This window comes from Pongo pygmaeus, chromosome 1 (genome assembly GCF_028885625.2).
Source record: "Pongo pygmaeus isolate AG05252 chromosome 1, NHGRI_mPonPyg2-v2.0_pri, whole genome shotgun sequence".
NCBI classification, from domain to species: Eukaryota; Metazoa; Chordata; class Mammalia; order Primates; family Hominidae; genus Pongo; species Pongo pygmaeus.
Window position 1 is genome coordinate 59,244,865 of NC_072373.2, and position 26,351 is coordinate 59,271,215.

Sequence of the window (26,351 nt, forward strand, 5' to 3'; positions counted from 1 at the left end):
TTCTATTAGTCAGAATCTTTGCACTCTGTAGTTCTATGCGCTATGAATAATACAGTTTGAAAAGTTGATGAGGATAGAAAGAAAAATTGAATTCAAATATTTTTAGAATTTTCTGGTGTAGCATATAGACATTGCATCAGCAGCTTTGCATAAAGTGTCTTACACTGTACCATACTGGGGATTATATGTCTTATTACTTTTTTTTGAATGGTTATACTACAATGTATGCAGTTTCAAAGTCTATGAATAGTCTGCATTAGCTTAATTTATGTGCGTATAATTTTGGAGGTATGACTTTCTTATGAATAAGACAGATGCACATTTAAATCTTTAAAGACCCTAGAAATAATGTAATTATGATTCTGTTTAAATAATCAGATATGCAGTTTTTTCGTAACAGAATAATGAAAAAAAATCTGGGAAAAGACACTAGTCCTCACATCCACTCTCCCACACACACATCTATTCATCTATCAGTCTGTCTTTCTATCATCTCTGTGTCTCACTCTGTGTCTGTCTCTATATCTATATATATCATTAATAGGTATACACACATACACATACATATATTTATGTATTCCTAAATCCACAGTTTTACTCCATGTTTATGTAGATTATGGAAATAACTACAAGAATATCTTCGCTTCATTTAAAGCATTTATCTAAAATAACTATACAATAAAATTAAATCTAGTATTAAAATTTGTAACACAATTTATGAAATACTTTAACATATTAATTATTTATTTGCATCGGTCCAACTTTATAAAACATTCAACTTCTGATTTTTGCTCAATAGGCTTTAATGATCCACTGTATAAAATTTTTATGACAAAGTCTGTTATGACTCAGTGCCTTATTTTCTGGTGATATAAAAAAGGAACAAAGTATAAAAGATATACAACTCTAAAAAAATCATTTTGGTTTGTATTTTATTATCTTCTGATAATACTAATTTAAAACAATGAAATTACATTAAAATTTAAAAATTAGCCACCTCAACACCTTAACTGAGAGAAAGGAATCTTCTAGGAGTTAACTAATTGCCTGTGTATTTTGTCTAGGTGTTGAGGGAAAGCTAAGAGAATGAAGGCTCTAAATCCCCAGTGGAAGCATGATATGGCGAAGCAGAGCTGGTGCTGAATTGTTCTCTCTGATGGCTCTATGGGAGTGGATAGCACTGAGTCTTCATTGCTGGGTTTTAGCGGTTGCTGCTGTTTCGGATCAGCATGCCACAAGCCCCTTCGACTGGCTCCTCTCTGATAAGGGACCCTTCCATCGCTCACAGGAATACACAGATTTTGTGGACAGAAGCCGGCAGGGATTTAGCACAAGATACAAGATATACAGGTATGAAGCAAAGGGAAAGCAATTACAGAAATATCATCCTTGAAGGTTGTGTATACATAAGTTTCTCTAAGGGAAAGTTTCAGATGGGAAAGAGTTATTATCAGAAGGGTTGTTATTTACCATGCACCATAGTAGTGTTTTCTTGCTATTCAAAAGTATTTCTTATAGAGGTAATATATTATGATAAAAACAGATAATGGTGACCACTTGTCTATCACTCCCAAATTTAAGCATGCTACACTGCCTTAAAGTAAATGGCAATGTACTTGGAAGCCAAGTTTCTTATTTTAAATAGCCAAAATTTTAAAGTGAAATTTTCAAAATTGCTTTTCCTTTCTACCTTATACAATGCTATGTTACCTTTTTCAGCCTAAATGGAAATGGTATCTTCTACTAGTCACTGACAAGTTGAGTCACCTCATCCTTTTTTACCTGAAAGGTAATTGTACGTTCAGAAGCTAAAGGAAACAGCAATGGAATAAAAACAAGTAGCAGATAAATAGGACATGATAGCAAAGATCAAAGAAATGGATGGGATTAAGATATATGATCTTTAACATTTATCAATGTTCTATGTTTAAAATCTAAATAAGTTACACAAAAAGAGTAATATATTAAATTCAACAAAGGTTGCCTGTTCACCTGAAGTCCCGTGAATACACTAAGTAGAAGAGTGTACAAGTGGTTGCCTGATGGATTAGATTATATTGATCTATGCCATGAAGAACATTTTATGTGAAGTTATCACTTCAGTTGGTTTATTGGTGATAGACTTTTACAATTCCTAGTTATTGGTTTAACATTAATGAAGAAGAACATTTATTGTGTATTTTTGTGTGTCTGTATCTATGTAGATACTCCTACATAAAAATTTTATTTTATGTTGTATGTGCACCAGAGGGCACTGTGCTTCATGTTTGTCTGTAGTCATTTATACAGCATTATGAGAAATTTATAAATCCTATCAGCAATGTATATTTACAGAAGACACTGAGTGTCCTGAGCAAGTTCCATGAAGCATCACACAATTATTGCTTTGCCTTTTCAAAAATAAGAAATTCCTTATTCCATGCAGTCATAACGCTGTCATAAGCCTAATGAAAAGATTTGCTCTATTTTTTAAATAAATGAAATGACGAGGCCGGGCGCGGTGGCTCACGCCTGTAATCCCAGCACTTTGGGAGGCAGAGACGGGCGGATCACGAGGTCAAGAGATGCAGACCATCTTCCTACATGGTGAAACCCCGTCTCTACTAAAAATACGAAAATTAGCCGGGCGTGGTGGCGAGCGCCTGTAGTCCCAGCTACTGGGGAGTCTGAGGCAGGAGAAAGGCTTGAACTCGGGAGGCGGAGCTTGCAGTGAGCCGAGATCGCGCCACTGCACTCCAGCCTGGGCGACAGAGCGAGACTCTGTCTCAAAAAAAAAAAAAAAAAAAAGAATACTAAAGATTTTCTTTCTGAAATGCAGCAGAAATTGTCAACATTTTATGATTCTGGGTTCATTTATTTTTATGTGTGTTTATTGATTTTGCCAGTTTTTCTTCACAGATTGAGGGAAGCTACCTGATTTTAGGATTCTAAGAATGTGTTAGATTTTAGCACTCTGCAAGAGGATTTTTAACACTCTGTCAGACAAACTGAAGCCAGAGCATGTCTCCGTGATTTATTGGCATCTGTATCTGGAGGTCTAAGGTGCTGTGTTATGTGTGATTGTTGTGGTTTAGCTTATCAGTCAATCAGCTGTGAGTTGCAAACATGGCTTGACATGTTTTTGTTTGTTTTTTTGGGACGGAGTCTCGTTCTGTCACCCAGGCTGGAGTGCAGTGGCACGATCTTGACACACTGCAACCTCCGCCTCCTGGGTTTAAGCGATTCTTCTGCCTCACGCTCCCAAGTAGCTTAGATTAATAGGCGCCCGCCACTGCGCCCAGCTAATTTTTGTATTGTTGGTAGAGACGGGATTTCATGTTGGTGAGGCTGGTTTTGAACTTCTGACTTCAAGTGATCCGCCCGCCGCGGCCTCCCAAAGTGCTGGGATTACAGGCCTGAGTCACCGTGCGCGGCCAGCTTGACATGTTTTTAGAGGTGCTGGGTTGAATGAAAGAGGCATTATTTGGATTACAGATGTTGAAGGTAATGAACAAAAGTGCTTTGAGGTTTGTTTGCAAGGCGCATATACTCTGTTTGGCTTTTATGCAACTCACTTCCTGAAGACCTTCATTAGCTCTGTGCTACTTATCCTTCCTGTGTCTTTACCTCTGTGGCTTGAATAAACATGTAAAGATATTAAATCCGTTTATAAACAATGGAGCTAGGTTATAACTTCTTATAGAACACATTGCAAATGATGCCACGGTTATTGATAGTTGCTATAAGATGAACAATATAATGTATTCATTAGGGTTCCTTTAGTTTTAGTAAAGTGAGTTGTCTTTAATATTTGTCTTCAAAAATAATTTTAGAGAGTTCATGTTTCATTAATGTTTGCCATAAAAATATAGAATTTGTGAGTACTTAAAACACGTAGATGGAAAATTAATGTTTTCCATATTTAAGTATTTGATTTGTCATTTTAAAGATTGTAATTTCCTAAAGTGATCAGCCCAATTCTACTAGTGCTTATTATTACTATCATCAACACATTCTAGGGGAATATTGCATTGACATTGTTTCTGAAAGGCATTAGTTACAAATGTAAAACATATCAAACCTGTTAAAATAATTAGGTCAAATCTATTTTCACTTGTCTTTCTTCATTTCATCCTCTTCTCCAGCAACATATTTTTATTTTCACTCCAAATATAGAACGGCAGGGACACAACAATCAAAAATTGCTAAAATCATAGCTAGGGTTAAGATTTTTAAAAATTGTCATCATGTTTGAAAAAGTGTGTTTTTGTCAACTAATGGAACTTACATTTATGTTTTTAAACTTGTGTACATTTAAAGTTATTTACAGAATTTGCATCTGAAACTACATTAAGACTTAAAAGATGATTAATTTGTGGATTGGTCACTGAGTTGGAAGATTTAGAATGAGAATGGTAACACATAACTTGTTATTTGGACAAATATTAAAAGTTAGATTTCCAACTGTTTTCCCCAGTATCCTCAGATTGGTTCCCGAATACAATAATAAGGCATTTTGAAAAAATTGCCTCATTTAAAAAAAAAAAGGCATTTCTAAAAGTGTTTTTAGTTTCAGAAAGTGAGCTATTCCTGGAGAAATTTTGTCTACTCTGCCGCATAGAACAGGGGGACATTTGGCGCCTTAGTAAGATGGAGCCTTGTGTTTGCAGTTGTATTCTAGAAACACTATCTCTCAGGCTGTAAGCCTGTCAGGATATGTATAATCTTCTCCAGGCCATGGAAATCTTTATTCTCCTAATACATTAGAAGATCTCTAGACAAGGGACTCATTTTTAGTGTCTCAAACTTAGATGCAGTTATCTTGAACCACTGATATGAGTTCTAAGGTCATAGGCTGGCAATTTTCATTATCATAAAATAAATATTTCACATAGGTAAATCTTCAGATATGATGACTCAAAACAAAAATGTTTTTTTTCTTTCCCTAACTTCTACCATTGTTTGGTTAGCCACATGTGTAAGTGAATTATTGGGAAAATGATGTTGATTTTCTTATAATTTTTCAAAATATTATACAGACATGTCATATTATCACAACTTGGTGTGCTTCTTCAGAGCACTCAAATAATGCTCCAAATTTGAGAACAGGAGACAATTGAGATGAATTTTGTGCCTTACTGGTCTTTTTAGTCATGTTCCTTGAAAAAAAAATATATTTAAAAAATGGCTGAGGAAAGACAAGATGGTCTAAAAAAAGTTAAACCACTATATGGTCACTTCATATGTGACAGGATTATAATGAAATCATGTGTGGGAAAGAGTGAACTTTTGAATAAATGTTTCTTTATATGGGTATCCATATGAGAAAAGCAGAAATTTAATCCTTTCTTCATAACATATGTATAAACCTATTTTATATGGAATAAGGGTCTCAATAGGAAAGGCAAAAATATTAAGTTTCTAGAAGAAAACAGAGGAAAAAAACTTCATAATATTGGGACACATAACAATCCATTTAAATACAAGTTATTAAGAATTAAAATACAAGTATTTTTCATCAGGAATAAGAATTGGACAAGTATTTATTGATAAAGAGTTGTTTTTAAGAATGTACAATTTTCTGTAATAAAAACTATGAGGATTCTGGTTTAAAATGTCTTTAAAGTAGCAATCCAGATAGAAATCACTTCAAACTTCCTATTAAAATACTATATTAATTATCAGGAGAGAAAATGAAAACTCGTAACAACACAGAAAATTCTGGTTAATATGTAACTTTCTGCCAGAATATGAGAGGCACTGAAGTAGTTATAAGCTTCTTAAAAGTTATAAGACTAGCAAAACGTATTTTAATACTCCAGATGAGCAAGCCCAAATGCCTCAACAAAGGTGGCACTTACCCTAAATACAGAAGGGAGCTGTGTCATTACCATCAGCTAACTACTCAGAAGCCCAGAGTTGGATCCTAATAGCAACTTCGCAGCTCCCTCTCTACGACAAGATCCTACCTTGAGATGTAGCCACAGTAAAATTATCTCTCTCTCTCACCACGTTTGGAATTGGTACATGGCAAGAATGATGTGGTAGGAGGATATCAAATAAGGATGCCCCATGTAATATTTGAGACACATTAAACCAAAAAATAAACAGAAAATATTTTTGTCTGTTTAAATTTTAATTTATTTGTTTGCCATGTATTTTTATTTGCTACATTTGGCAACTCTAGAAGGGAATATATGAGTACTAATATTAATGATTACATATCTATGACAAGGAACAAGGACTTTCAGAAGTAAATTACCAACAGGGAGAGGAATAGCCTTTAATGTAATTAATGTTGTTTCCCCCGGACTTTCTTGTTCAGATTGTCAGAGAAATGAATGTCAGAGTAAATTCCGTCTCAGCTATACACTGATAATTAAGCCCAAACCACTACATATCAGCGCAGTCTCCTGCAAACCAAAGAAGGATTTGGAGGCACTGATCAACACATCCTGTTTCAGCAAAATCTACATATTGATAGAGCCCTCTCTATTCCACATAACAAATAAAATAATACAGTAATATATTATACATATTACATACATATATACATGCTACAATACAGTAGCAGCTTTGGACTTGCATTACGTGACAGTATGAGGTTAATAGTAGGGAGACCATGCTTTTACTGAAGGGAGAAGGTAACACATTTTTCAAAATGGCTAAACGAAAGAAATAAATATCTTAAAGATTCAGTAGAAGAGATTACCTCTTCATGGTCCCTCTCCCTGATATACACATACACAAACAAGCACACATGAATGCCTGGTCTCTTCAATAGATTGTAGGAAATCGTGGTATCTCTAGAAACAGAAGACCATATAGCAAGAAAAAAATAGGGTGAAAATAAAAAGGAGTTTGGAGGATGTGATAATAGTGCAAACAAAATAAAATGTAGCCACACAAATGAAATTCACACTAAAAATTATCACACAGAGTTTAGGGAAAAATAGTAAATATTGTTTTAAAATTTCAAGGAAATGTTAAAATATAATTCTTGGAAGAGACAGTATTTAACAATAAAGAGAACTATTAAGTTTAAGCGACCTAGGTTTATAAACTCCGATGACATAAATAAATACTTAGAGATCTGAATTTGAGTAAAACCTTAGAAAAATTAAGCAGAGAGTGGAAATTCAAATTTATTAATATTTCCATTTCCAACCAGAAAAATTAAGTTTAAAATATTATTGCCAACCTTAACAATAACAGCTTGTGGATGTAAAAAGCGTCATGTGTATTTTGAAAATTTCCTGCTACATATAAAGACAAGCATATAAAAAGTTTAAAAATAAATGAAAATGATAGAATTATCAAACTTGAAACAAGGTGACCAGAAAAAACAAAAATAAAGCAAATGTAATAAGTGTAAATATTTCTAGCTCTAAAAATAATTATCATAATCAGACTTAAAAATTTCTTTGAATGTGCTACTTTTAGCAAAGTTAACTAAGACAAAATTAGACCCAACATAAAAAGTAAAAAGATAATCAATTTTCTTTAATGCTATGTATCACTATATAATGAATAGTAAATTATACATAGATCTTCTAGGAGAAACTAAAAAAAACATAATTGTCACAAGAAACTTTAATCTGCTATTTTAATTTTTATGGATGAAATAGACCACACACACACACACACACACACACACACCCCCACACCAAGTGTAGGGGTGATAAGTAAAAAGATTATTTAAATATAGAATTTAGTGCAATTGTACTGATATATAGAATTTTGTGCACTAAATATGTAATATACATCTTAAATACGGTCATGCAATGTATACTCAATTTGACTTTATTCTAACCCACAATGAAAAATTTTAACATAATAAATTAAATATATCCTTATTTTAAAAATTCTCAAAAATCTTAAGAAAGCAAATTTAAAACTAGATATCAAGAATACAAATTTAAAGAAATCAATTTAACTGTTTCCTCAGAAAACTGAGAATTCAGTTTTAATGGTACTACATATTGTTTTATTTTCTAAGGATATTCAATACAATAGGAAATTCTTTCATATTCCTTCAAATTTAAGTAAAACAAAACACATAAAAATTTAAAAACATAAAATAGTGCTCTAATTATTTTAGGATGGTCTTACTTTTTTAATATATACAAATGCACACTAAAAAGCCTACAAGTATTCCACCTAAACATTTGAGGTATCTCTTGTGTAAAGTTTTATAGGTTTTCCCTCTCACTTTTTTGTGATGAGTATGAGTAAATTTTATGATCAGGCAAAATATTAGCTGTTATTAAAACATTAGGATGAGCTATAATTTATTTGAAAAGTCACTTAAATTATGATTTACCAGGGTTATTTAAGCAACAGTTAAAAATAGAGTTAAAATAATGAAACATAGTTTCTCCTTTGAGCCTTAGCACTAATTTTTAAAATAATTATAATTAAACATCTTTGTATGTGAAAGACAGACTATAACATACGTCAGAAGTGTTTGGGAATCAAATCTATATGTCGTATATATATAGAGAGAGAGAGCTATAGGGAGAAAGAGAGACTGCAAAATGTGTGTGTGTACGTACATATATATATATTTTATATATATATAGTGCAAAAGGTGTGTGTGTACATATATATCAAACGATATTTAACTCCAATCTCTTTCCCTTTTCCACACTAGAAAAGGGAGATTGGAATTATTTCTTATTTAAGAAATTAAAAAGAAATGAATACATCTTATTTCTAGTGTGTAATAAGCTATTCACAAATATATATATATAAGATGTTCAAAAATTTTGGTTAAAAAATTACACTATATATATATACATATACTATTTTACACTATATATATAGGGTAATAGTCTGGTCTATATCTATCAGTCCCTACTAGAAAAGGAAAAGAGATCGAAATTAAATATTATATTTTCATTATGTAATTAGTACTTTCATGTTATCTTATTTACTCCTATAAATAGCTCTAATAATTTCCATTTTACATATTCACAAATAAAAACAAAAACATGCTGAACTTTTGTTTGCCCCTCATGTCCCTGAATTTCTCTTTCATGTATGATATTGCACTAAAATCACCTTCTAACTTAAATTATGAATACATGGAAGACAGAACATTTTCATCTTTCTGTTTTATTTATTTAATTTTATACACTTTTTCTTTTTATTTCTATCTTTCTATCTGTCTTTAATTTCCTAGAGCAAGCCAGTTGTTCACCCATCAAAGGCACTGGCTTCGCATTTGGATATGCTGGATTTAAAGACCAATGCGCATCCCAATGAAAATATTTCCTCTTGACTATAAGCAAGGAGGCATGCATTTTTTTCAGTCATTGACAAAAACCAACAGTATTCACTCAGTTTTGTAACTTAATTTCTCAGACCTCAGTCTCCTCATTTGTAAAATTAAGGCTGCACTAGATCTCTGTGGATCCTTTGAGCTATAAAGTTCAGTTTTTTGGATATCAAAAGCAAAATGGAAACATCAGAACAAATAGGTTAAAAGCATTAAAACAAAAGTATACTGTGGTTAATTCTTATATCTGCATTTATCTGCCAAAATCACTTACAAATACTTCTTCATAAATAATATCGAAGAATCGCTTATACTTTTCTTTGTGTATATTGGAACATAAATTGTGTAATTACTTATCTTTCCCCCACCAATCTAATTTTTTCCTATCTCTTGTATGTTATATTGAAGAAGCTATAGTAAGAAGGACGCTTTTTACCCTAGTTGGTTGGTTTGCTATAAATCACTACACTAACTGTTAACACACTTGGTGCAATGATAAATTAAGAGGCGTATTCTAGGTAGTGATTTTAAATAATCATCAAAATACATTAATAACCAAAATAATTTGAATATATGTGTTCAACAACAATATTGCTATATTTCTAATTTTGAGATTAAACCATATAATACGTTTTAATTTTTGTTATTTAATTATAATTCACAACTGAAATATACAGTTGCCATTGGGAAAATTTCAGCCAGAAATAATATAGAAATATAAATAGTTTAGAAACTATAATCCACTGTCAGAAGAGCCAGTTCTTAATGAGAATTGTGTATAATCGTTACTATAAATTAAAAAGATGTGCTTTTGTAATAATTAAAGCAATTTATAAGTAATAATTTTTAGTTTAATAGTGTATTCATGTTTGTTACTATTATAATGACAAAATAAACAAGATTGCTAGTTAACACAATTATTTACAGAATAGGAAACAACAATTATGATGTTTTGGCATTTAAACAAATACTTTATTTGATTATTTTTCTCTGTCTAATCCCATTTTGCCAAGCACTCTAATTCTTCATTTTCATTATCTCTGTGGTCTTCTTCCAAGTGAAATTGCCGGAATTATCAGGCTTGTTCTCTTTTGTTTTCACTCTTCTGGAGCTTTTGAATTGCTAATATGTATTTTTTTAACGGGCACCATCCCAAAAATGTGAATTTGAAAATTAGAGGGAAAAAACTGGGTTTTAACACTTCGAAGTGTTCCCTGACATTTTTCTTGAGCGTGTGTGTGTGTGTATGCACGTGCGTGTGTGTATGCGCGTGTATACTTAAGTGAAATTTAATGAGAAAAAAGTGATTTGCATTATGATGTTTCTCACTAAGTTACAAAAGATTCTAAAATTACATTCATTATGTCCTTTCTGCTTTTATATAAAAATAAAATAGCAATGCTAATGACAATATTTTTTAATCGAGTTTAAATAAATTAGTCGTAAGATTAAGTTATAATATCTCTTTCATTTTAATAAGCACCTGTGAATGAAAGTAAAAGATTAGACCCTCATTTTCAAATTGTAGTTTTAAAGTTAAAGCTGAAATGTGTACTGAGTATTTATGGTTTATAATAGGTTTTAATTTATCCAATATCCGTAATTAGACCAATCTTTATAGAAGTAGCAAGTTTTTCGGTTTTTTGAAATTAAGCTGCCTATTTTTTTAATTTTCCCAAAGTAAATTTTTTAACTTCCCCATAATTTTCAATACGAATTATAGTTCCATAATCTGCCTTAGGATGTAATAATTATCCAGTAAAATTCAGCCTCTAAAACAGTCTTACACCAATTAATTAGTAATATTTGTTCATGAACTTGCTTCTCTTACTGACATGATATGTGATAATATAAAGATGTTAAAAAATGTTGGTTGAAAAAAATTACACAAAGGACGTACGTATCTTATTAAATATTCCATTCATTTATTTCTCCAAATTTCCCAGTAAACAAAGGCAATATAAAAAGCCTACTATTTTTGGCTGGGCGCGGTGGCTCACGCCTGTAATCCCAGCACTTTGGGAGGCCAAGGCGGACGGATCACGAGGTCAGGAATTCGAGACCAGTCTGTCAAATATGGTGAAACCCTGTCTCTACTACAAATAGAAAAATCAGCTGAGCATACTGGTGCGCGCCTGTAATTCCAGGTACTCAGGAGGCTGAGGCGGGAGAATTGCTTGAACCTGGGAGACGGAGGTTTCAGCGAGCTGAGTTCGAGCCACTGCACTCCAGCCTGGCGACAGAGCAAGACTCTGTCTAAAAAAATAAATAAATAAAATAATAAATAAATAAAAAGCATACTATTTTTATATAAACAAACCTAGGAAATATATTAGTAAGCCATTTTATTTTAAATGTAAAAGCTAATAACTGATTATTGGTATGAAGAAAAGTTCTCTGAAATTTGAGGAAAGAGACTTTATACCAGTGAATGGTTTGTAAACTTGGGAAACAGCCTTTGTACACAAAAGAAGAAAATTGGATTTAAATAAAACACACCCCATTAAAATTCATTCCAGAGAACAAAGGGATTTTTTTTTTTTTTTTTTTTTTTTTTTTTTTTTGAGACGGAGTTTTGCTCTCGTTGCCCCGGCTGGAGTGCAATGGCACAATGTCGTCCTCTCACTGCAACCTCCTCCACCTCCTGGGTTCAAACTATTCTCCTGCCTCAGCCTCCCGAGTACCTGGGATTACAGGCATGGGCCACCACCCTCCAGCTAATTTTGTACTTTTAGTAGAGACAGGTTTTCTCCATGATGGTCAGGCTGGTCTCGAACTCCCAAGCTTAGGTGATATGCCGGCCTTGGCTTACCAAAGTTCTGGGATTACAGACGGGAGCCACCTCGCCTGGCTGACTGTTCATGTTTTATAGCAAAGTTCCTGTCCACGTTCCCAATCAGGTCTGTTTATAGAAAGAATGAAGCTTGCTTAATTCCGATTGGTCATTGCAGCTGAGTCCTGATTGGTTGATACAAGTTGAGCCTTGATTGGCCAGGGTAGGTAAGTTCTGATTGGTTGGTTTCCAAACTCCAAACTAGAAGTTGCTGACAGATGTTTCCAACTGCTGGTGGTGGGGGTGGTTCACCTCTCAGTTTATCTTGGCAAGGATAACAGACATTGGTCTGGCAAGCCAAATGCAGAAAGGGAGGTCCTGTGATACTTTTACAACATCTTTCTGGGAATGCAGAGTCTGTGACCCACTGCTCTCTCATGCAGGTATGGCTGCCTGGTTCTGTTTCAACTTTGAACACCCCAGTTTGCCGGAGTGTCCATTTTGTTTGCCAGTAGCAGAGATACTTTAAACTAGGGAAAGGGAATGTTTTATACTCTTCAGTTCCCTTTAAAGATGCTCAGAGTTCTTTGAATATTTTCTTTTCTTTTCTTTTTTTTTGAGACGGAGTCTCGCTCTGTCGCCCAGGCTAGAGTGCAGTGGCACGATCTCGGCTCACTGCAAGCTCTGCCTCCCGGGTTCATGCCATTCTTCTGCCTCAGCCTCCCGAGTAACTGGGACTACAGGTGCCCGCCACAATGCCTGGCTAATTTTTTATATTTTTAGTAGAGACTAAATATTTTCTTTTAGTCAAGATACAGAAGGCTGGCCAGGCGTAGTGGCTCACGCCCATAATCCCAGCACTTTGGGAGGCCGAGTGAGGTCAGGAGTTTGATATCATTCTGGCCTATATAGTGAAACCCCATCTCTACTAAAAATACAAAATGTAGCCGGGTGCCGTGGCGCACGCCCATAGTCCCAGCTACTTGGGAGGCCGAGGCAAGAGAATCACTTGAACCCGGGAGGCAGAGTGTGCAGCGAGCCGAGATTGTGCCATTGCACTCAAGCCTTGGGCAACAAAAGCGAAACTCCGTCGCCAAAAAAAAAAAAGATACAGAGGCTTCCACAATATTTGAAAGTATTTCACTGTTTTATTATTAAGGCACCTATACCTCAAACCCAAAATTACATACACACATACACACACACACACACACACACACACACACAGAGGCATGAAGAAAATACACACAAAGTAACCACACACATTTGAAGAAAATACATACACACGTAATCACACACACACACACGTAAGTACCTTACTTGTTTTATTTAAATCCAATTTTCTTACTTTGTGTCGAAAGTATGTTAAGTATTTACGTGTGTGTGATTACTTTTTGAGTATTCTCCCTTCATTTACACATAGGTAGAATCTATCTAGTCTCTTCTCTTTTGAAATAGTTGAAAAGAGTCAAAGAGAATGGCCTGGGCTTTGCATATCCTTATTGTGATAGACAGTTCCCTGGCTGCTCATTTAAACAGATATTAGTAGCTAACTAATTAAACTACCTCTCTTGTCAGCCAGAAATTAACAAAGGCTTAAAAAATTAGCAAAATCTCTGTTTTGCTGTGGCCTTATTTGCTGACGGTCTTATCATAAAGACACACACAACTATTTCCCAAAACAGAATAGAAAATTAGATTTAAATAAACATACCTCATTAAAATTCATAAAGTATTTTCTCACGAAATGTAATCTTTCAAAACTTAACCATTATATGAAAGTAAATTTTTAAAATACAACAGTAAGTTTAACACTCATTAGAATACATTTCCACGTTTATCAATTAAAAAAGCAACAGACTATAATCCTTTTTTGCAGTGAGCGTTTCAGGATTTAGGGTTTTGTTTTTTTTCCCAAACAAAACAAAAGATTCTAAAGATTGAAAATGACATTAAAATTTATCTACTCAAAGTAATGATGTTTAACTCATGCTTTCTAATTCCCATTTATAACTGTCAAGTGATCATCTAACCATTCTTTAAATGTTTCAAATTACTGGGAACAAACCACATTCCAGAGTGTACCTTCTAATCCTATCCCAATTCTATCTCTTCAATGTTTAATCCAATGATAACACTCAGACTTCACATTACTGTTCTCTTTTATTGAAGTACTATTAGGGAGAACTAGATTCTCCTACTCTTGAGAGCATTGCATGTGTCCATATCTCATTCAAAACAATAATAACATATTTGACCCATTTGAGAAATCTGTCAAGAATTTTCTTTTCTTGAAAATTATACTCAAACATACTGGTTTATTCCAAATATGCACATTTTAAAGGAATAGCTCCTACGTATTCATTTGCATCACTGACAAATATCTTAGCAGAATAATAATAAAAAATGTATCCTCAATTAAATAATGAGAAACCTCCAATAATTAGATAAATTTCAACTTTTTGTACAGGTTCAAAGCCCTTTATGTAAATTGCTAAATTCCAAAGCTTTGAAACTGAACCATTTTCTTTTAGCACATTTTGCTTTGAAACCTGCCCTGACTTGGACAGATGTGAGATATAGTTTTTATTTTTGTATTGAATGCAGATATTCACCTTTTATTGCAAGGATGCTGATGTACTTGATTCTATGTTACTGCCTTACATTCCATTGAAAATATTACATAACATACACTGTGTGTTCCTCATTTCTTTCTAAAATATGGAAAACTCTGAACTCTGAAGCACATTTGACTTCAGGGGCTTCAGATACAGCACTGTGGATCTGTATAAATTTCTAGGTTTTTTTTTTTCTAGCTTCTCTATTAGGATATTATATTTGACCAAGTCAAATGTTGCCATAACATTCAAGTATTTTACAGAATACTGACTGATCTTGTTGCTTTATTAGTTTAGCAGTCCCATCTAAGGAGAAAATAGGTGAATTTCACTATTTGTTTTTTTCTTTTAATCTAACTTTTAAAGCCTATAAAAATACAATCTAGGACCCTCATTTTCTTTTTTGTATATTAGAATTGTATTCTAAAAGATTTCAGTTTTTTATTAGAATTGTTTTCTCATCAGTACTTTGCAAATGTTTACTTAGGTTGTGACTTTGTAGTCCTCACAATTCATTGATAAGTTTTTCAATCTTTTATTTTCCAATTGACTTCTAACAAGTTAAATTATTTATTTTTGTATTATGTCAGTTTAATCCAGCTCATTTGGACTGTAGAGGTGAGAACAACACATAGTTGGATAGAGAGATAAGTTGACATTGTAGAACTGAGGTTTCATGCTTTTATCGACCATTTACTCTTTGTACAAATGTATGAAATTTTATCAGCCTTCTGTGTCTTTGAGTCCTCATCTAGTAAATGAAGATGACAGGGAATTCTCTAAGTTTATTTCTCACTATGACATTCCATTATAATTAAGTTTTACTGGTCACCTTTCTGACATAATCTATTTGATAATGTTGATATGTAGGATAACATCACTGTATATAGAAATTAAAAGTTTCTAAATATGCCGTAGAATTGACTGCAGGTTTTATTTCTTTAAGGTCAATACTTAAATTGTTTTGAGTATAGTTTAGTGATTTACATAATTATATTGAATGAACAATGTGGCTTAACATAAAGATATCAAATTTTTCTAATTTCTAAAATTCATGTGTAATTTTTTTCAAGATAAGTCCTATTTGCTTGTAAAAAGAGAAACGATTCAAATAATGCAAGAGACATGAATAAAACGTATTAGATGGTAAAGAAATTTCCATTGTTGGCTTCCCATAGATTATATTTTTAGCAAATCATATGAATGGATTTTCTTTTATTTTACAAAATTTACAAATAGCTGTTTCCTATAATCAAACTTTATACAATCAATGAATACATTTTATACTACATTATACCTTTCTAAAAATCTGATTTTTGATAACTACTGAAAGAAATACAGTCTGTTATGTTAGCATATCTTATATTAAAGTGGTTATTCAAAGTATTGTTCTGTGAAAACTAATGCACTATGACTAGTTCTTCCCTTTCAGTCAAATCAAAATGAAAATTTAAAAAACTTGCCTACGACATGTGAACTTATGGCTTGAGTCCTGTTTTTGCCATTGTTTATGAATGCTTTATTATAGGAAAGAAAATTTATTATTGACATTATAAGAGGTTAATATAATATTACTTAAAAACTCAAATTTTCTACCTCTATTTCTGGCATCTGTTAAGAATTAGGCTCACATTGCATTCTCTTCCTTGGCACTGTTCACGGTTTCAGCTTTACTGTATAGACCTTAGGTTATCTGTCTTCTACTTCTGGCCCCAGTCATGCCCCTTAATTAGATCACCACACAGCTCAACATCTTTCTACCATTAATTCATTCAAACACTCGTACACATACACACACACGTACTCTTACAGACCTTCTTACAAAAATTTGGAATTAGATGCTGTTTCTTCTGCCTTGGAGTAAAATTTTGATCTGGTTTTTAAAGACATGATTTATTTGGTTAAATATAAAATAGTCTTATGCCATGCTTTTGTTATTTAACACTTCAAAATTAAAACTGGAGATTCAAACCAAAGTAAGGCACTGAGGTTATATAAAAAACACATTATATTAATTGATTAATTAATATACCCAGTTTCAGTTGAAATACTCTTCATTTTCCCTTTATTCTACTATTCATATGAACATTATGCCTACTTATGAGCAACACTTTTTTCTCTCCTAGGAAGAGTGGAAGATAAGAGTGCAGGGTAAGTTACATTTATTTTTATGTCTGTTGGCCTGCATTGTATCAGAGTCAAAAGGGAAGAAACACACTCACCTACACCTCTCCCCTTTTGGGTCTTCTCCCACGTAGACACACAACTCTGAAAATGACATCATTAGACACAGTAGGTAGAAAGAATAAACTTAAATCAGAAAAGAGCTCTTTAGTTTCTACTCTGTCATAGGCAACTGGGGACAAAAATGAAAATAGAGAGGCCTGAAAATACTAGTGGAATATCTTTCTGGGGTCTGAGATTGAATCCTGTGAAAGAGAACAACTTCCACAATAGAGGTGATATTAACCTATCCTTTACTCTTCCTGTCGTGTCACTTAATCTACATTGATAACTGGTAGTGTGTCACTATTATGGCATCTTGAGAGGGAACATTTACTCTTCCTTGGTTAGTGCCTTTCTCCTTATTGTCAAGGGTAACTCTCTGTTCACCTTTGCATTTTTGCTTGACACAGCACATATCTCAAACTAACATGCCATTCACTAATCACTATGGAATTAAATTTAGTGTATATCAAAATTTTCTAAAGTGGGAACCTTTGTGAAAATTATCCAGTGGCTTTAATATTAAGATGCTTATGTATTTCATATAAAACATCCTCAAAGTCAGCATAAGCTACAAGTCAAGCTTCATGATGACTTTTTATAGCTACAGTATAAGTTTCCCCAAAGTCAGAGTCAGGAAGTTAATTTTTTTGAAAATGCAATTTTGAAAATTTTATTAATTTTGTGACCATTATATTATCCTATTTTACATATATCGAGCGAAGTGATGAGAGATAGAGAGAAAAACTGTTGATAGTGTTATTTTATATCTAAATAAATAAATATAAACCTAAAAATAATATTTGAGATGATCTTGTATAATATTTTAGTTATTTTTATAGTTTTTAATTATAAAAATATTTTAGGTTTTTTTATAATTACTGTCAAAGCAGCTAAAGGTTACATTTAATATTGTACAATGATTAAAGAATGATTCTATAGTAACTTTTGGGATGGGAAAATATTTTATCCGATTTCAGTTGAAATACTCTTCATTTCCTCTTTATTCATTATTCCCTATATGGGAAGATATTTTAGAGATTATTGGAATCTTCATTTTACAGTTTTGATTTTATTGTGAAATCTTAAGGAGTGAAGTTATAATTTTTCAAATTACCTATACATAAATATAACCCACTGATATTTGTTTTAGAATTACTTTTGTAATTATACTATATAAATTATAAGGAAAAATTTCTAACAAAATCCCATAGAACGTTATCTTTTGAAATATTAACTCCTTAACTCCTCTACAATATATGTTATATTTTACAAGTCTATTAACATAAAAGTAAATGGATTAATTGCATTTCCATGTATTTTTAAACAGTTAAATTATATACCAAGAAGTCATTAAACATTTTCAAAGGTAAGCATAAAAATTACTTAAACAAATAATGAAATTGTTGAATATTTACTTTTCCAAATTACATCAAGACAATCTGTTGATAAGACAAAGCTGACTTTATTCTTACCATGGCACGTGAGTGTATTACCATAATAGAGACTTTAGTAGTAGGGCAGAGGGGAGAAGGGAAAATTGAAACATTAATTGAGGTTTTATGTTTTTTTAAGTGGATTTATTAATGTGGGCAATGTAAGACTTCATTAGGATTAGATAAGGACCCTGGATATGATAGTTTAGGATTACTGGACAGAGCAAAAGAAGGATTAAGTGAAGTTATTTGAAACTTACCTTCCTAGGCAAGAATTTCCTGGAATGATAAAGTTAATGTCGATTAAGATGTTAATGTAGACAGTAGGTTGTTTGCATGGAGATTGTTTGTGTCTCACAACTCTGTGGTTTTGTTGGAAATGGACAAAAGCCCAAAAAGTTAAATAAATTGTCCAAGGTCTTCTATCTATTTTGTGGATAAAAGAACTAGAAACCAGGTATTTTCACAAGTAAAATTTCAAAATATTTCATATTTTGATTTTTTGCTGAAAAAATCCATGGAAGTCATTTACTTTTTAATGAAAATATGGTAATATAAAAACCACCATTTAAAGAAGGCTCCAGTTTAAACAATATTTATTATACAGATTGCTTTGAGCAATACTCAGGTGAATATTTGCCTTCATAAAATGGGCAGATATTGTAAAACTTATGTAACTTATATTGCAATTGCTTTACGTATCTGATAGTATTACCCAAGGCTATATGTTTGTTGAGAGTAAATGTAGTATCTTGTTTATTATTATAGTTTCAGGATGTAGCACAAAGACATGTGCATAACATATGCTCAATAAATACAATAATGACACAATAAGAGCTTCCACCAGATGGCACCCAGTGTCTGTAGTTCAGATTAACTTATCTGCTTATTTTCAGCTATGGTCAATTGAGCCAATTGAGTCTCATGATTCTATTTGCTTGATATGATTTTCAACCAGGCATATTTCCTACATTTAATTATTTGTTATATTGTATGAGATGAATTATTCAGATAATTTTATTTAAGGATAGACATTTTATGTAAGATCATTTTTAAAAAAATGATCATAATGCACTGTTATATGTCCCACATATTTGCTATTTATAATTCAAAAATGATAAGAGATGCAAATTTGGATCTCCTTTCACTCTTTTTTTGGATCTTATAATGTAGCTTGAATAAGTTTGTCCCATAGGTATGGGTGATTTTTATCTAAGAAGATGGTGGGATTATTGTCCTTTTCTAAGATTGTTGACCACATATATTTTAAGATCCTTGGCTCTGGCGTTGTCCACCTATGGTTTGGTTCATTACACTAATTGCTCCCTCTTTGACCTTTGGTTAATCCACATAAAATCAGAACAGAACAACAACAAAAAATATGCTTCTGATTCAATTGTCCTTTAATTCCCATTTGTCTATATCTAACTAGGCCAAATGATGTCCTCATATTCATGCATATGTTAAAATATAACTTTAAAAATAGGGTATAATTATGACTTTCCTAGAAATATGAAATAAGCAGGGCAAAAATTTTATTTAACTCATTGATGTGGGACCAGTATTATAACTGGATCGAAGGATAATTCAATCAGGAATACTGAAGTGAATTCACAAACAGATGGGTAACTAATTTACTCCATCATAGGGAAAAAAATGATTCTCTCCCTACCTTACAAAATCTATTTTGTCTATGGACAAAATCATTTGCATTTTATCAGTTACCTAAAATTCACAGGGTTGTGAAAAGCTCAAAGGCTATGGGAAGTGCAGCCTCCATAAAATCATATAACCAGGGTAGATGTGCTTAGATTATGCCATGTGTCTCCTTTCTTTAACAATAAACTTGTCATGCTACAAGTATGGTACTCCAGGTAAGGTTTGGTTGTACAATTGATTTTGAACTAAATCCTGGTAAGAAGGAGGACAAGTTTTTATTTACCCATACAAATAAGCTTCTTGCTGTGAAAAGTAGAGACAGCAGCAGATTTTGAATCCTGGGGTGCCAGTGAGAATTAGATGTCATTTAAAAATGTTACATTTTAGTTTACAAAAACATACATCATGACATTGTTGTGGGTTAAATAGTTTATCTAGAAGATTAAACATTAATATAAAATAAACAATAATTCTAACCAACTAACCATAATAACATTTTCCTAATTTGTTCACTTATTCCTATATAATTATTTTTTGGTCTGCTCGATCTTGTGTTATCAATCTCAAGAAGCTCTCCCTGCCTCAAAAAAAAATGAGTTCTGGAAATCCTGACACGGTTCAGTGATATAATCTGAAAGTTGTCTAAGTGATGTCTATTCAAAAACCTCTTAGCCAAATGTCTATTTTTTAAAGTGTCAAAAGTTTGAAGTATCTAGCTCAATCTTATTCCACACATTCTGGCTGGTAGTTTATATACCTTTTTCAGGCAAGCATCAGAATAAAACAATATTTGTAGAGGATAGAGATTTAAAATGGCTGTGTTAATGCATTATTGATAACTTTCAAATGTGAGAGGACTGATGCAGTTTCATAGTAGGAACAATTTCATTGATCAGGAAATTTGTTTTTGTTGCATGCAAATAATAAAACCATTCCAAAAAGAAGTTAAACAAACTACACTTTTTTTCTATTTTCTCCATCTAAAATAATCAAGGACATCATGAAGCAGCATGAAGTCTTCATAGAGCACAGAAATTATACTGTTAAGTCACCAAATCTCTGCTATCTAGGCAGATTAAACAAAAGATTTAGAATTTTTACGTTAGGGGCAAAGACATTATTTAGTATAGCATGGAAGGAAGCCCATCAAATTGAACAAACTTTGCAAATATTTAACACGTTCATAGTTTTTCAGGCTTGGGTATTATAAATCAAGGCAAATAAAATTAGTTTTCCAAGTTTTTACCTTCATGGTGCTTGTTCATATTCTGGAACTGACACTTTACAGTAGGACAAATCTTGGGGCTTCTGAAAGGTCAAAAGTAATTTTATAATAATAGTAAGATGTTATTTACATTAATATGAAATGCACTCCTCTTTCTATATTTAAGAGAAACAATAAATATATATATATTTAAATTTCTCAGCTTTAATGTCTATAGTATAATGCCTATCATTATAACCTAAATAGACAGAAGCTCTTTGGGATCCTCAATAAGTCCTGAGAAAGTAAAAGAGTCTCATGGTAAAAAAGAGCAACAAAAAAACTTGAAAAAGAACAACAAAGAAACCTAAAGAACCATTATTTTGGGCTGGGAACGGTGGGTCATGCCTGTAATCTTAGCACCTTGGGAAGCCAAGGTGGGCAGATCACCCGAGGTCAGGAGTTCGGGACCAGCCTGGCGAAGATGGTGAAACCTTGTGACTACTAAAAATACAAAAATTAGCCAGGCGTGGTGGCAGGCACCTGTAATCCCAGCTATTCCAGAGGCTGGTGAGGCAGAATCCAGGAGGTGGAGGCTGCAGTGAGCCGAGATCTGGCCACTGCACTTCAGCCTGGGTGATGAAACAAGACTTCATCTCAAAATAAATAAATAAAAATAAATAAATAAATAAATAACCGTTTCTTTAGGTGAAACTAATGTTTGCTGGTAAAACAAAAAGACATATGGTTATTTTACTCTGACAATATTACTCCTAGTGTGGTCTTTACTACTTATATTAGTTATAATTTTTAACCAAAGTAACTAATTTCGCAGAAAACTGGGGTGGGGATAATAGAGAACTTTCTGTAGCTCATATTTTAGCAGACTAGAAATGCTCAAGAACACATATAATTCAACTTCTTACAGCACACACATCTTTTTCTCACCTTTATAAGTGGCAAAAATTTAACATGTTAATTAGCATGACCAAAACTTATAGCCTTTATGTTGTAAACAAAAATTAAAAAGTATATGAAGGAGCAATTACAAGATTGATATCTACTTTTCAGAAAATTGCAGGTCAGAAGACAATGGAATGAGGTAGATAGGTAGATAGCATAATAATTTCGGATTGTGACCATTGCTGCTAGGAGAATAAGGAGAACTGAAAGGGGAAAACAGAGAAGGGAAGTAATAGGAATAGAAATGGGTCTAGAAAGGGTTATAGTAAGAGATGGTGTCTCTGGAAAGGTGATACTGAACTGAGGCCTGGAATATGAGGTTGGGCCATATAAATGCTGAAAGGGAAGAAAACACATTCCAGGCAAAGAAAATAGCAGAATCACTCATCAGAAAAAGGACTTGGAAGACAAGGAACATGATGTTAGAGGGTGTTATTCTTAGATGAGGTTAATAAGAACCCAGAAAGTAGATCGTAGAGGCTTTCAATGCCACAGTTAAGTTCAGGTATTATTCCAAATGCAGTAGGAGATCATTGAAAGTTTATAATCAGAGTATAATTGATTGATCTGATATACTTCTTGAAAGGTTCCTTGGCAGTCTGAAGAGAATGGATTACAGAGCGAATAATAGCAGAAAGAAGATAGCAGCTGTAATATTTGCAGTGGTCTATGAAAAGTAGGTGAAGATGTGGACAGGGGTCCATAGAACAAAACTAAAAACTTCCACCTTCTTTAGTTCTAATTTGGAACAATATTCCGAACTACTCAGTTCATTAGTGATAACTAGGTTAACAAAACAACGTATTCTAAAATAGATTTTTTTTGGTCTCTATTTCTTTTCAATAAATTTAACATTATAATGGATATATGTTTATGAAACATAAACTATGTATTTTTCATAAAAATTAAAAGCAAACATAGACTATGTTTATAATTGATTAATACAGACAACTAATCTTTTGCTACAGTCCCAAATAACATATATGACCATTAAGTGTGAATCTTAGGTAAATTTCAGCTTCTGGATGGTTAATCCTAAACTGTACCAGATCCATTCTTTTGTTTGTTCTAATGGCAAATGCATGAATATCCACAGATGGATTAAATTAGTGTTCAGCTGAGAAACATGAAAACAGGATCATGCCTCTATTTGGTCCTGTAGACTCGGAAGCTTTAATTCAGTCCCACCTCTTACCGTGGCAGTAGAACAATAGGCAAAAGCAGAGAGTTCTTATCTTGTTCAAAAAGTGTCAGCCCCGAAATGCCATGTTCTTTTATGCTGAAATTACAGACACTAAAACACACATGGTGCCTTAGAGGATGGAAATTTCAGATGGATAGTTGGTTAAAGCTTAATAATTTAAAATCATGGATTTCACTTTTGTATTGTGTGATATGGCCTCTGAATATCACCATTCTCTAATGGCTCAAGGGTGAGTGGAAAATTTTGAACAAATAAGTTGCCAGCTGCATGTTATGGCCCTTAAACTAACTTATTTTGGAAATAGAAGAAATATACCTCTAAATGGCAACCAGAAATTGCATTGTTTTCAATTGGAGTAGAATTTCATGACTGCACTGTTGGGTTGAAGATGCAATTTTTATTTTTTAGGTAAGAAAGCTATATTTAGTGGGCCATAATTTGACTCGTGAATGAAGGCAGTAGTAAAGTATGGATAGAAAGATTACGTTTTATAAAAAATGATCAGGGATTTACATATTTGTTTTTTGCAGTTTTGTTTATCTCTAATGCACCATTTTTCCTATTTGTGTGTATATACAAACATGTTTGTTACGGTGTTCTCCTAGTACCTTTAGTATAGTCCTCTTAACAGCATTATTTGGTTCTTATTTTGGAGTGAAATAAATGTACATTAGAGGTCATAAGTTTAGAAACAATTTTTTCTTATGAATTATTTCAGCATTAGAGATAAGCTTTTGAATAACATTTTAGAATAAAATGCATCATATTGCAGATTAATATTGATATCATTTGCATTATCTGGCAGAAAAACAAATACAGTGACACAGCAGAAAATTCTCTTAAAAAAACTGTGGTTTGCTTCTACGGTTTCTGAGCATGGGTGTGTTCATTTTCCCCAGTGATTTTTTCATTTGAAGTGAAATCTTCACCTTTTTCCGTTTAATAATTTATTAATATGATTATTTTAAAATAAACAAGGCCAGGCTCACACCTGTAATCCCAGTAATTTGAGAGGCCGAGGCTGGCAGATCACTTGAGGTCAGGAGTTTGAGACCAGCCTGGCCAACATGGTAAAACCCCATCTGTACTAAAAATACAAAAATTATCTGGGCATGGAAGTGCACACCTGTAATCCCAGCTACTAGGGAGGATGAGGCAGGAGAACAGCTTCACCCAGGGATGAAGTTTGCAGTGAGCTGAGATTGTGCCACTGCACTCCAGCCTGGGCGGCAGAGAGTGTCTCTGTCTAAAAATATAAATAAATAAAAATAAATTTAAAAAACAATTAAAATAAACAAGAACACTTACAAAATAACATTTCTGGATATTTTCTTTTAACCTTGCATACAAATATTTGAGGGTGACCTACACATAGAGAAAATCAAATGCATTTACAATCAATTAATTAAGCAATAGCCATACTAAATGTATTAGTCAAATTTTCATTACATTTCTGGAATTATTTTTATTAAAAATAATGTTATGAGAATTCAGAAAATGCACTATGCTTTTAGTCATGGTCCTCAAGCTAACATTCTTTCTAGAGAGCTAATACGTAGTATGTCATAAATTACCTATTTCCTGAGACCTTCCAGTAATTACCACATTATCCTGTATTTCTATGGGACATTATATTACTCAACAATAAGCTTGATGAGTAAAAAAAAAACTTCATACAATTATCATTTGAACAGGATAAACAGATTTAAGTAGTTTACAGCACCATTAATTTGATTTCTTATAAATTTTACATTGGGATTGAACTGTTTCAATTTATAGGTTGACTCCAACAGTGAGAACCACAGCAATTGGATTCCTTGCCTCATAAAGCTAAATTATGGTTTTTGTCAATACTTCCAACATTTCACACTGAGAAGAAAATGTAGTATGCCATCACTGCTTTTGAATCTGGTGATCTTTGAATGTCTTTGAGAATTGGAAATTATCCCTTATAATGGTTGAAGTTGCACAGCTTAGGTAAGAGAAACTCACATGTAATACTAAAACATATTTCAATTACACAATTTAGCTATGAGGCTTTGACTTCTTCCCTCTGCATACGTTATTTCTCTACCCAAAATTGGGACTCTGAACTTTACCATCTGACTTAGGCACACTGAGCCCCTTGTATAAATCTTACCTCAGTGCAAAGAAATGTAGATAAAGTTGCCCCACATTGTAGGATTGAATCTTTCCCTCCTATATTTTGCTAATTCACCTTGACTAATCCTTCATTTCTAGTAACCTGTGTTCTATCTAATTTCTAAGAATAAGTAATAAACTGTAAGCAGTATTAGCAATTAGCTCTCTGTCATGGTTTTCTCTTTTAATCACATTGTGCACTTTCTCTATCTCCCTCTCCCTCTCAAATTTGACTGCTGGCGAAGTGCCTAATGAAGAGCAAAACTGAGTGACTTGAGATGTTTGAAAATGTGTTTTCTCTGATTCACCTAACCTCTGGTAAAAGTCAAATTTGAAGTAAACATCTATATTTTGTGATTAATGCTGACATCTTCATGGGGAAAAACAGATGAGATTAGGTTAAAGTGAACCAGTTTTTCTTAGAAATGTCCTAACCTTCAAATGTCAAGAAAGTATCTATAGATATAAAATATTTCTAGAATCTCATGTAACAAGATTATGTTTTGTTATGTTCCTTAAATATATGTTTGAGACCATAAAAATATATACTAGTAAGGTAACCCTTTAAAAACCAGGTAGATGTAATTAAAATTTTGGCTGGGCGTTGACTCACATTTGTAATCCCAGCACTTTGGGAGGCCAAGGTGGGCAGGGAAGATAACTTGATGTCCGGAGTTCCAGACCAGTCTGGCCAAGATGGTGAAACTGTCTCTACTAAAAACACAAAAATCAGCCAAGCGTGGTGGCAGGTTCCTGTAATCCCAGCTACTTGGGAGTCTGAGGCAGGAGAATCATTTGAACCCAGGAGATGGAGGTTGCAGTGAGCTGAGATCTCCCCATTGCACTCCAGCCTGGGTGACAGAGCAA

At 33.0% G+C, this 26,351-nt stretch overlaps 1 protein-coding gene across 6 annotated transcripts in view; it reads left to right on the plus strand.

The window, feature by feature from the left end:
* The window catches only part of BRINP3 (BMP/retinoic acid inducible neural specific 3), a 383,505-nt gene that overhangs the window by 22,707 nt on the left and 334,447 nt on the right, over positions 1-26,351 (plus strand). For 4 of the 6 annotated variants that reach the window (XM_054454133.1, XM_054454116.1, XM_054454124.2 and 1 more), the window contains one exon: positions 1,065-1,350. The exons of 1 other annotated variant lie outside the window; for it this stretch is intronic. In XM_054454133.1, the coding sequence (XP_054310108.1) occupies positions 1,115-1,350 (236 nt within the window). In that variant the 5' untranslated portion in view covers positions 1,065-1,114. Of the gene's footprint in view, positions 1-1,064; positions 1,351-12,290; positions 12,476-16,776; positions 16,802-26,351 lie in introns of those variants that run through there. One more of the 6 variants, XM_054454141.1, reaches the window with a different exon arrangement.